Consider the following 13,910-nt stretch of genomic DNA (forward strand, 5'->3'; position numbering starts at 1 on the left):
TATATATGCTACAATCCAGCTCATGTTGATTATTATATTGTAGATAATACCGCAGATGAAGGTCCTGCGCGACCGAAACGTACGGTTTATGCTAATGTGTACAGTCTGAAACAGTTTGGGCCAATGGATAACAGCATTACATGCAAATGAATAAATGCCCTATTCGCAAATTGTGAAAATTGTGTGCCTCAACTTTACTTTTATAACATCTCAAGACAGACTCTTGCAAAACTAAAATTCCCCCAGGGGATTTGCAGCTACGAGGATAAATCAAGGAATGAATCAATTTGGAGCTATTTAAATTAAAAGTAAGAAAATGGTGTTGAAGGACGGACAGAGGCTTTATCTATTAACTAGCAGAGCCATATCATGGTTCCTCTATTATATACACAGAAAACACACGGTAAAGTGCAAACAAAACTTTAATAGAAATATAAAACGTGTTACAAATAACATTAGAACGTCCAATAGGTATCAAAGGTCCATCGTCATACTGATAAAGCGCAGATACGGCACCAGTCCCTGTTCAGTTCACAAGGGCAGTGTCTTCCAGGTCAGATCTGTCCTGCCGTTACTAGACGTACAGTCTACAACAACTTATAAGTAAAACAAGGTGTTTGAAAGCTCAATTCTTGGTTCTCGGTGGATGCTCTGCCCAACAAGGAAGGTGAGTTTGTGGGCGTACTGGCATGGAGCGGGCACACGGATCACACCCTGTTAAGAAAAAACAAAAATCAAGATGAAACAAATAATATCTAATCTCCTTGCACTAAACTGCACTGTTCACACCACCTCCCACCAAGTCTATAATCCAATGATTTAGATTTGGCAAGAGGAAGTCAAGCTAGCCGCTCAGGAGTGGGATAAATGCCTGCTCCTCCAGGAGGAGTCCAAATATTCCAATAGAGTGGGTAAGCATGCCAAAAAGTCAATCAAATCTGCATTAACTGTTCGAAATTACTTAAAGGGGTTGTCCCGGAGCTGAACCCGGACTTATCCCCATTTTCACCCAGGCAGGCCCTCTGATGCTCTCCGTTGACCTCGCGCAGGCCAAGTGCTGTTTGTTTATATTATTACACTGCTAGGCGGTGGCTTCCGCCTAGCAGTGTTCCCGGTTCCACATCACCGTCACTAATGGGTGGGCTTTAGCACTGCAGCTAGGTTAGGGCAGTGCTAAAGCCCACCCATTAGTGCCAGTGACATCACTGGGCTCACTGCTAGGCGGGAGCCTCCGCTTAGCGTATCCATAGAGAGCCCGGTACGTTCCTGGATTTCCAGAAAAAGCCTTTGCCCTGCGCATGAAATGCTCCGATGCTCATATCAAGGGGGCTGCCTGGGTGAAAACGGGGATATGTCCGGGTTCAGCTCTAAACCCTGACAACCCCTTTAAAATAATTTAATCAAACTGTTGCAGCGCTGCCTTTACAGACAGTGACACTTTCTATCAGGACGTGAGAAGTGGTCTGCTGGTTCCCTCAGGGACAGCATGGCCGGGGCTCCCCCTATATCATCCAGCTCACTCCCAGCCACAGGCAATAAGTGGGTCTCCCTCTGTCTGCCCATCAGTGCCCTGCAACGTGGGTCCCATTTTCTATAAAACCATCATCACTGACCGAAATATGTAAGTCACTGCAAATTCATTTTCAGACAGCTGTCATCTGTGTCCAGATGTGATGTTAACCAGCGATGTGCAGACATATAACAGGATTGTAGGGATCATTAGCGAGTGACAGAGGCCAACCATCACTTGCTTATTATCTAAGTAACCCAATAACCAGCACCACTGACAGCTGTCCTATCTGTTAGATCCTTATTCCACAACAGTTTTTTTTAATCTTCTATACTTTATGCCTCGGCGTTTTCCATCAGTGATCTTGAGACAAAACCAGGAGCGGCTGTAAACACAGATCAGGTGCAGATCTTTCCCTTATACCTTATGTCTGTGGAGGCTCCACTCCGGGTTTTGGCTCACAATCACTGATGGAAATCACTGACAGAACAACGAGGCATTACACAGTTTTTTTTTGTTAGTGATTTTTTACTCCTATATATGTAAGAGAAAAGTGCCTGTCAAATGTCAAAAAAACACAAATACCTAAATAAAAAAACACCAAGAAAAAAATGTTTTTGTCTGTAGTGAATTTAATAATTCACTTTATATTCTAAAGTAACATTTAGACACATAAAAAAGCGGAAAGCTAAAAGTAGCAAAAACACGAAAAAAACTGTGTGAAACCAGCCATAAAGAGCTACTGGCAAATGCATCTTTTTTTTGAGGACATTAATTTTTCTTCTTTTTTTATTATTAGAAATATTCAAATTGTGGGAGAAAATGTAAAAAAGGAATAAAATATCAGCATAACATGGACACACTCAGATTGCTGTACTTCAGGTAACTGTTTTATTTCGGTCACATCTTCGCTAGACTTCGGTAATATCTCTAGTGTGTCTGGGAAACTTGGTTTCATGAATCGATGGCTCAGTGTTCAGTTCCTCCAGACCCTGACGATTTCTAGACGTCTCCGGTCGTGTGGATAGGCATCATTTCATGAATCCTGTCTCGCTGTGACTAATGGCCTCTCCGCTGTGTGTTTGGTGACGGATGACGTTTCTGGGGATCTGCATCAGTCCGATAATTCCAGGTTATGTCAGGAAAACTCACCCTGGACAATTTATTCTCACACTGAGACCCGAGCTCCGTGACTGCGATTACTAAAGTTTCCATATATATCAGCAGCTAATAAACTGTTACGGTCCAGTCCTGGCATGGATTTTGCTTTAAAACTGTTGCACGACGAATCTGCGGCAAAATCTGCGGGTTTATTGCAGATTACGCCCTGTTCATTGCACAAAAATTACAAATCCAAAAATACAATAAATATACTGCAGATTAGTGTTGATCGCGAATATTGGCACTTCGAGAATTCACAAATATCTAGAATATAGTGCTATATCTTCGTAATCATGAATATTCTAGATTTTTTTTCATCCGTACCCATGATCCCTCACTGCTTCTTGCTTGTGGGCCAATGAGAAGGCTGCAATGTCTTTGACTTTAGGAGCAGTGTACTGCTGCAGATGCCCTAGATTCTGTACTTTGGTGAACAGCAAACTAAGGCTCCATTCACACGTCCGTGGTGTGTTGCGAACCCGCAAATTGCGGATCCGCAACACACCCGCCCGGCACCGCTATAGAAATGCCTATTCTTGTCCGCAAGCTGCGGACAACAATAGGACATGTTCTATCCTTTGCGGAGCTGCGGACCTGAAGATCGGGGCCGCGCTCCGCAAATGCGGATGCTGACAGCACACTGTGTGCTGTCCGCATCCATTCCGTCCCCATAGAAAATGAATGGGTCCGCACCAGTTCCGCAAAATTGCGGAACGAATGCGGACCCATTTGCGGACGTGTGAATGGAGCCTAAGCTGTAGAAACCAGTGTCAGGCAGCTGCTGCCAAGGCCAACAAGATAATGGGTTGCATCAGAAGGGGCATAGATGCCCGTGATGAGAACATAGTCCTACCACTTTACAAATCACTAGTCAGACCACACATGGAGTACTGTGTACAGTTCTGGGCTCCTGTAAACAAGGCAGACATAGCAGAGCTGGAGAGGATTCAGAGGAGGGCAACTAAAGTAATAACTGGAATGGGGCAACTACAGTACCCTGAAAGATTATCAACATTAGGGTTATTCACTTTAGAAAAAAGACGACTGAGGGGAGATCTAATAACTATGTATAAATATATCAGGGGTCAGTACAGAGATCTATCCCATCATCTATTTATCCCCAGGACTGTGACTGTGACTAGGGGACATCCTCTGCGTCTGGAGGAAAGAAGGTTTGTACACAAACATAGAAGAGGATTCTTTACGGTAAGAGCAGTGAGACTATGGAACTCTCTGCCTGAGGAGGTGGTGATGGTGAGTACAATAAAGGAATTCAAGAGGGGCCTGGATGTATTTCTGGAGTGTAATAATATTACAGGCTATAGCTACTAGAGAGGGGTCGTTGATCCAGGGAGTTAGTCTGATTGCCTGATTGGAGTCGGGAAGGAATTTTTTATTCCCCTAAAGTGGGGAAAATTGGCTTCTACCTGACAGTTTTTTTTTTTCATTCCTCTGGATCAACTTGCAGAATAACAAGCCGAACTGGATGGACAGATGTCTTTTTTCGGCCTTATGTACTATGTTACTATTCAATCCGCTACATGTGAGGTCACTCCATCCACATACACTGTACTGTAAATGGCTCGGGATTTTCAATGAAAAATCGGCATTCACCCTTGAAGGGGTCATCTGGGACTGATAACCTATGCTCGGGATAGGTTATCAATATCTGGTTGGGGTCCGAATTGCGGCACCCACACCAAACAGTGTTGCAGCGGGACATGATGCTCAGGCAAGCGCTGCAGCCGGTCCTTCTGCCTGCCGATTTCACGTCCATTGGTCACATGGCCTTTGAGGAGCTCATTCCTATTGAAGTCAATAGATCTGAGCTGCAAACAGCTGACAGACGGGGGTGCTGGGAGTCACGTATCCCTACCAATACTATAGATAAGCGGTCTCCAACCGCCGGGCCGCGGTCTAGGACCTGGAAGATTGATTGCCGGGCCGCAGCAATACAGAGGAGCGGAGATGCCAGGCCAGGGGCCAGCGGGCCCCACAAGTGCTTTTTTTTTTTAAGTGCGGTGGCCGGGCCCTCCCTATATTTTAAGCGCCGCTGCACTTCATAACCTGTCATAATCCCACGAGACCCGTGACCTCCTGCAGGCAGAGCCACAAATTGTGCACCAAGCCCGCAAGTACAGTTTTGTCAGTGGCCCCCTCTCTCACTATATTTCATTTTGCCCCCACTCTCTATATATTTCATTTTTTGCCCCTCTATATATTTCATTTTCAGCAAATAATGAGAGGGCAAAATGAAAATGAAATATATACAGAGAGGGGCAAAAAATAAAATATATATGGGAGCAAAATGAAATATAGTGAGAAAGGGGGCCACTGACAAAACTTTGGCAATAATAACTCATGTGGCTGATGGGGCACGGCGGTGTTCATGGTTATTATTGCCACGGGGGGCCGAAATTCTAAGTTTGCCCTGGGGCCCATAGAATTCTAGTTACGCCACTGCGCCGGGCGCGATGCGCACATCACACACGGCGCGCGGCCGAACAGCGGGAAGGAAGGAGAGCGTTCCTTCTTTCCAACTGTGATGCTGGCCAGCCACTAACACCAATAAAAAAAAAAACATGACGGCCCAAGGGGGAAGGGGGTTGTCGGCATCCAGTTTCAGCTAGTATCTGAGGGAGTGAGCGGGAGAATGACCTGCAGTTCCTCTTCCATGTCACCTTGAAAATATCAGCAGTGCAGCAGAGACCCAGTGCAGCAGAGCCCAGTGCAGCAGAGACCCAGTGCAGCAGAGACCCAGTGCAGCAGAGACCCAGTGCAGCAGAGACCCAGTTAAGCAGAGCCCAGTGCAGCAGAGACCCAGTGCAGCAGAGCCCAGTGCAGTAGAGCCCAGTGCAGCAGAGACCAGTGCAGCAGAGACCCAGTGCAGCAGAGCCCAGTGCAGCAGAGACCCAGTGCAGCAGAGACCCAGTGCAGCAGAGACCCAGTGCAGCAGAGACCCAGTTAAGCAGAGCCCAGTGCAGCAGAGACCCAGTGCAGTAGAGCCCAGTGCAGCAGAGCCCAGTGCAGCAGAGACCCAGTGCAGCAGAGCCCAGTGCAGCAGAGACCCAGTTAAGCAGAGCCCAGTGCAGCAGAGACCCAGTGCAGCAGAGCCCAGTGCAGTAGAGCCCAGTGCAGTAGAGCCCAGTGCAGCAGAGCCCAGTGCAGCAGAACCCAGTGCAGCAGAGACCAGTGCAGCAGAGACCCAGTGCAGCAGAGCCCAGTGCAGTAGAGCCCAGTGCAGCAGAGACCAGTGCAGCAGAGCCCAGTGCAGCAGAGACCCAGTTAAGCAGAGCCCAGTGCAGCAGAGACCCAGTGCAGCAGAGCCCAGTGCAGTAGAGCCCAGTGCAGTAGAGCCCAGTGCAGCAGAGCCCAGTGCAGCAGAACCCAGTGCAGCAGAGCCCAGTGCAGCAGAGACCCAGTGCAGCAGAGCCCAGTGCAGTAGAGCCCAGTGCAGCAGAGACCAGTGCAGCAGAGACCCAGTGCAGCAGAGCCCAGTGCAGCAGAGACCCAGTGCAGCAGAGACCCAGTGCAGCAGAGACCCAGTGCAGCAGAGACCCAGTTAAGCAGAGCCCAGTGCAGCAGAGACCCAGTGCAGTAGAGCCCAGTGCAGCAGAGCCCAGTGCAGCAGAGACCCAGTGCAGCAGAGCCCAGTGCAGCAGAGACCCAGTTAAGCAGAGCCCAGTGCAGCAGAGACCCAGTGCAGCAGAGCCCAGTGCAGTAGAGCCCAGTGCAGTAGAGCCCAGTGCAGCAGAGCCCAGTGCAGCAGAACCCAGTGCAGCAGAGACCAGTGCAGCAGAGCCCAGTGCAGCAGAGCCCAGTGCAGCAGAGCCCAGTGCAGTAGAGCCCAGTGCAGCAGAGCCCAGTGCAGCAGAACCCAGTGCAGCAGAGACCAGTGCAGCAGAGCCCAGTGCAGCAGAGCCCAGTGCAGCAGAGACCCTAGTCAGTTTTGAGTCACATTTAAATAATAAATGTAATCATTATATACTGTTATATATTTTAATATGTACCTTGTGTTTTGTTATGCGCGTAAATCAGTCAGCGCTGACCAGCACCCCCTAAGCCCCGCTCACCCCCTAAGCCCTGCCCCAGAACCCCCCCACCCCACCCGGTCCCTGGGAAAATTGTCTTGCATGAAACTGGTCCTTTGGGGACCACTGCTATAAGTCATCAATTTTTTATTCCTGGAGAACTCCTTTAACACTGATGTCGTCTCTTTAAAGATGCCTCCATAGCCACAGGGTGACTGCTGTTTTATACTTCAGACAATGTCTGCGATCAGCAATAATGGCGATCCCAGACATTTAAGCCTTCAGATGCCATGGTCAATTGTGACCACGGCATCTGAGGGGGCTTGTCCCTGGGAGCGGCAAAATCACCATGTCCTCAAAGGGTTCATTGTCAGGGGGGTGTGATGTCGTATTTTAGGATGTGAATATAAACATATGAACCTTAGCTATTTCTCTCTTCACAACCAATTTTGTTTTTAATTGTTCCAATGCATCCAAAATGAAAACATTTGTAAGGGTATTTTCACACTAGCGGCAGGACTGCCGCACCATCCCCATTGACTATAATGGGGATGGGGGCGGAGCTCCGGCGCAGCACGGCAGTGCACGGTGAGAGACCGTCGGACATGCAGTACTTTTAGTCCGGCGGCCTCTCGCTGTGCACTGTGTGCTGCGCTGGAGCTCCGCCCCCATCCCCATTATAGTCAATGGGGACGGAGTGGCGGTCCAGCTGCACAGCGAAATAGCGGCAGGACGGATCTGACAAGGTGAACAGCCTGTCGGATCCGTCCTGCCACTAGTGTCAAAGTAGCCTTACTCTGAAATATACTTAAAGGGGTATTCCAGGCAAGAGCATTTATGATCTGTCCATGCATGTGCTCCGCAGTTTGCATCATTGCTATAGACTCTGAATAAAGCGTCAGCCCACATGGTCATCCACCACTTCTTTCAAACTTCTCCAAGCTGTGGTTGTGTAAATCAGGGGGAATAGAGCTCCGGGGTCCCCTTCTCCAGTAGTCAGCAGGTCCCCACTGGTTGGACCCCCAATCATCTAACATCAATAGCCCTTTAATTAAAAATCTATTTTTTTTCTACATCATCAATCTCCATAGTAACAGACAACAAACGGACCTTGTGCAGTCACATCCTACAGCCATAGGCTTTTATATCTGTTCCCTACTACGTTAGTAGTTATCAAGTGGGAAGTGACTACTGGAAGGGAAGCAAAGTGCATGTAGTCGTCGTGGCCTGCGCTTTCTGCAATAAAATCATGGCTTACTTACGACTTTTTGTGCTCCCTGAAGTCTTAAGGCTAGTTTTCACACTAGAGCTTTTAGATCTGGCCTGTCGGATCTCTCTGCATTCCCGGCAGCTACCGCTTTGCCTTCCAGGCCCATTCACTATTATGGGGACCGGCAGAGATCCGGCTGCAACCCAGCAAATATGCCGAGAATTGGAAGGATTAAAACTACTGGTCCACATTAGAGTTAACGGGGTTGTCCCCCCACCTATATCGAAAAACGTAGCGGGCCAAAGTGGTGGCTGGAGGACTCCCGGGTTTTATCCAGGTACGGCCATCACCAAGCTCTCTCCCCATAGAAATAGCCGAGCCACGGCTTGGCTATTTTTGGCGGTCCTATAGAAAATGAATGGAGGGCGGCAGTGCATGTGCAGTGTGCCCTCCACCACTTTCGGGGCTCTGTTCTCGATATAGGTGCAGGTCCCAGCGATATGCCCCCACTGTCTCAGATGAGACAACTCCTTTAATGGGGCTGGCGGGTATCAGGCCCTGCACTGCCAGATCTAGACATCTACAGATATCTAATGCTAGTGATGCAACAATAACAGAACTTTAGACATAAGTTAAGGCCTATATTACATCTAATCATTACCCCTTATATTGGTTTTTAAAAGAATTGCCCAATATTTTTAACCTTTTACATGATCCTCTGCTGTGATCTAAAGAAATATGTATGCAAATGCCTGCAATCACTCTAGTGCCTCAGGACTGCAGTGGGAAGTTCCAGGCTGGTGCACACGCTAACAACCACCAGCAGAGGTCACTCCAGCCCAGACATTGCAGATGCTGCTGCCTTCTCCCGCAGTCTTCATCACCGGATAAATCTCCGACATTCTCACACATCATCCGTGCAGTATTAATACATGCAGAAAAGCACAGATGCAGTAATGTCCTGTGTGACACTTCTTACATTCAGTAGGAAGCAGGGGTGGCTCTGCGTCCTTCCTAATAAAGGAGTGACAACCCTCTACGACATATATATGCCCTAATACGTAAGTGATAAGTTACTTAAAGTAACACTGAGAGAGCAAGAGGAAAAAAAGGAAACAATGCGGCAGCACTCTGCAAATCAGACAAAGTACAACAATGCTTACAAAAATTGTGGTGCTAATACTACACTTAAAAAGCGAGATGCTTGGTCAATGCATTTTGTACAAAACCATCTAAGCCCGTATGCCAAACGTCAAGGCGATCTCTGTTACACGGGTCCTAACACTAAATACTTCCTGTTATGCGCCATAATGACCGCCATAAAATTCAGGGAGTGTTGGACCCACATGCATGTTGGATCCACTCTGCCTTTTTCCGTTTTTTGTGCCAAAATGGCCTCCATTACAAGGGATGCAGGTACCAACATGCATGCTGAGCCCACTCTATACCCTTCCTGGTGCTAAACAGCTTCCAATGAATGTAGTGAGAGCAGGCCACAGCTTTATACTGAAAATAATTAAAATCAGCCTATGGGGCAGACAGGCTAATCAGGAGTGCACGACTCGCTGGAGTGCCACATCTCCAGCATTGTAAATCTGCAAAAAAAGAGGGTTAGTCAGCACCTCCCAGTGCGCAGGTGCACGCCGCCATGGCAAAGACCTAGAGGAAAAAAAGGAGACAATGCGGCAGCACTCTGCAAATCAGACAAAGTACAACAATGCTTACAAAAAGTAACACTGAGAGAGCAGACGCAGGCAGTGGCGACCACTCACCGGCCAGTTGTAGTACAGGTGGCACATTTTGTAGGTGAGGCGCTGCAGGTGGTCCGGTTTCAGACAGTTGCTGTCGTACAAAACGTTGTAGTAGGTGGGATTCACCGTTCCCTGCCGAGCGTTCTGACTAATGAGGAAAAAGTCATACCTAGGAGAAAGGAGGCAGATGTCATAGTACACGGAAGAAAAGGGACCGCCTATTACTGCACTGATGGAGTATATATACGAATATGGGCACAAATCAGAAGGTTCATGCCCCAGAAACTGAAATCTGCTCCATCTTGGACCCTATTAGTACCTGGACACTTTCCTAGAAAGATTTTGGAAAACTATTGAAAAGGTTCAGCACAACTGATCTACATCAATGTCCACTCACACTGCTACTGACATAATCACTCACACTGCTACTGACACGACCGCTCACACTGATACTGACACGACCGCTCACACTGCTACTGACACGACCGCTCACACTGCTACTGACACGACCGCTCACACTGCTACTGACACGACCGCTCACACTGCTACTGACACGACCGCTCACACTGCTACTGACACGACCGCTCACACTGCTACTGACACGACCGCTCACACTGCTACTGACACGACCGCTCACACTGCTACTGACACGACCGCTCACACTGCTACTGACACGACCGCTCACACTGCTACTGACACGACCGCTCACACTGCTACTGACACGACCGCTCACACTGCTACTGACACGACCGCTCACACTGATACTGACACGACCGCTCACACTGCTACTGACACGACCGCTCTCACTGCTACTGACACGACCGCTCACACTGCTACTGACACGACCGCTCTCACTGCTACTGACACGACCGCTCACACTGCTGCTGACACGGCCGCTCTCACTGCTACTGACACGACCGCTCACACTGCTACTGACATAATCACTCACACTGCTACTGACACGACCGCTCACACTGCTACTGACACGACCGCTCACACTGCTACTGACACGGCCGCTCACACTGCTACTGACACGACCGCTCACACTGCTACTGACACCACGGCTCACACTGCTACTGACACGGCCGCTCACACTACTACTGACACAACCGCTCACACTACTACTGACACGACCGCTCACACTGCTACTGACACGACCGCTCACACTGCTACTGACACGACCGCTCACACTGCTACTGACACGGCCGCTCACACTGCTACTGACACGGCCGCTCTCACTGCTACTGACACGACCGCTCACACTGCTACTGACACGACCGCTCACACTGCTACTGACACGGCCGCTCTCACTGCTACTGACATAATCACTCACACTGCTACTGACACGACCGCTCACACTGCTACTGACACGGCCGCTCTCACTGCTACTGACACGACCGCTCACACTGCTACTGACACGACCGCTCACACTGCTACTGACATAATCACTCACACTGCTACTGACACGACCGCTCACACTGCTACTGACACGACCGCTCACACTGCTACTGACACGACCGCTCACACTGCTACTGACACGACCGCTCACACTGCTACTGACATAATCACTCACACTGCTACTGACACGACCGCTCACACTGCTACTGACACGACCGCTCACACTGCTACTGACACGGCCGCTCACACTGCTACTGACACGGCCGCTCTCACTGCTACTGACACGACCGCTCACACTGCTACTGACACGACCGCTCACACTGCTACTGACACGACCGCTCACACTGCTATTGACACGACCGCTCACACTGCTACTGACACGACCGCTCACACTGCTACTGACACGACCGCTCACACTGCTACTGACACGACCGCTCACACTGCTACTGACACGACCGCTCACACTGCTACTGACACGGCCGCTCTCACTGCTACTGGCACGGCCGCTCACACTGCTACTGGCATAATCACTCACACTGCTACTGACACGACCGCTCACACTGCTACTGACACGACCGCTCACACTGCTACTGACACGGCCGCTCTCACTGCTACTGACACGACCGCTCACACTGCTACTGACACGACCGCTCACACTGCTACTGACATAATCACTCACACTGCTACTGACACGACCGCTCACACTGCTACTGACACGGCCGCTCTCACTGCTACTGACACGACCGCTCACACTGCTACTGACACGACCGCTCACACTGCTACTGACACGGCCGCTCACACTGCTACTGACACGGCCGCTCACACTGCTACTGACACGGCCGCTCTCACTGCTACTGACACGACCGCTCACACTGCTACTGACACCACGGCTCACACTGCTACTGACAGCACGGCTCACACTGCTACTGACACGGCCGCTCTCACTGCTACTGACACGGCCGCTCTCACTGCTACTGACACGACCGCTCACACTGCTACTGACACGACCGCTCACACTGCTACTGACACGGCCGCTCTCACTGCTACTGACATAATCACTCACACTGCTACTGACACGACCGCTCACACTGCTACTGACACGGCCGCTCTCACTGCTACTGACACGACCGCTCACACTGCTACTGACACGACCGCTCACACTGCTACTGACACGACCGCTCACACTGCTACTGACACGACCGCTCACACTGCTACTGACACGACCGCTCACACTGCTACTGACACGACCGCTCACACTGCTACTGACATTATCACTCACACTGCTACTGACACGACCGCTCACACTGCTACTGACACGACCGCTCACACTGCTACTGACACGGCCGCTCACACTGCTACTGACACGGCCGCTCTCACTGCTACTGACACGACCGCTCACACTGCTACTGACACGACCGCTCACACTGCTACTGACACGACCGCTCACACTGCTATTGACACGACCGCTCACACTGCTACTGACACGACCGCTCACACTGCTACTGACACGACCGCTCACACTGCTACTGACACGACCGCTCACACTGCTACTGACACGACCGCTCACACTGCTACTGACACGGCCGCTCTCACTGCTACTGGCACGGCCGCTCACACTGCTACTGGCATAATCACTCACACTGCTACTGACACGACCGCTCACACTGCTACTGACACGACCGCTCACACTGCTACTGACACGGCCGCTCTCACTGCTACTGACACGACCGCTCACACTGCTACTGACACGACCGCTCACACTGCTACTGACATAATCACTCACACTGCTACTGACACGACCGCTCACACTGCTACTGACACGGCCGCTCTCACTGCTACTGACACGACCGCTCACACTGCTACTGACACGACCGCTCACACTGCTACTGACACGGCCGCTCACACTGCTACTGACACGGCCGCTCACACTGCTACTGACACGGCCGCTCTCACTGCTACTGACACGACCGCTCACACTGCTACTGACACCACGGCTCACACTGCTACTGACACGACCGCTCACACTGCTACTGACATAATCACTCACACTGCTACTGACACGACCGCTCACACTGCTACTGACACGGCCGCTCTCACTGCTACTGACACGACCGCTCACACTGCTACTGACACGACCGCTCACACTGCTACTGACACGACCGCTCACACTGCTACTGACACGACCGCTCACACTGCTACTGACACGACCGCTCACACTGCTACTGACATAATCACTTACACTGCTACTGACACGACCGCTCACACTGCTACTGACACGACCGCTCACACTGCTACTGACACGACCGCTCACACTGCTACTGACACGGCCGCTCTCACTGCTACTGGCACGGCCGCTCTCACTGCTACTGACACGGCCGCTCTCACTGCTACTGGCACGGCCGCTCTCACTGCTACTGACACGGCCGCTCTCACTGCTACTGGCACGGCCGCTCTCACTGCTACTGACACGGCCGCTCTCACTGCTACTGGCACGGCCGCTCTCACTGCTACTGACACGACCGCTCACACTGCTACTGACACGGCCGCTCTCACTTCTACTGACACGACCGCTCACACTGCTACTGACACGGCCGCTCTCACTGCTACTGACACGACCGCTCACCCCTACTGTAACGACTGCTCACACTGCTACTGATATGAATACTCACAGTGCTATTGACTTCAGAATGGTTTTGCAGAAATAAGTTATCCCTACTTTTAGTTATCCTGTTAGAAGTAGTTGTATTTAAAAGGGGTTATGCTATGATTGATGAAAATGATTGAAAAAATGAAAATCAGACATCATATAGTACATGACTCAGCCCTAGAACCAGCCCTGTACCTCACAT

General features: G+C 50.4%; 1 protein-coding gene across 1 annotated transcript in view; it reads right to left on the reverse strand.

Annotated features, from left to right (window-relative positions):
* Positions 1 to 597: 597 nt before the first annotated feature.
* Positions 598 to 13,910, reverse strand: part of PIWIL4 (piwi like RNA-mediated gene silencing 4) — a 323,109-nt gene continuing 309,796 nt past the window's right edge. The window contains exons 19-20 of the mRNA XM_040422480.1: positions 9,685 to 9,832; positions 598 to 714 (exon numbers count right to left, since the gene is read on the reverse strand). Coding sequence (XP_040278414.1) covers positions 598 to 714; positions 9,685 to 9,832 — 265 coding nt within the window. The remainder of the gene's footprint in view (positions 715 to 9,684; positions 9,833 to 13,910) is intronic.

Source organism: Bufo bufo, chromosome 3, assembly GCF_905171765.1.
Source record: "Bufo bufo chromosome 3, aBufBuf1.1, whole genome shotgun sequence".
In the NCBI taxonomy this organism is placed as follows: Eukaryota; Metazoa; Chordata; class Amphibia; order Anura; family Bufonidae; genus Bufo; species Bufo bufo.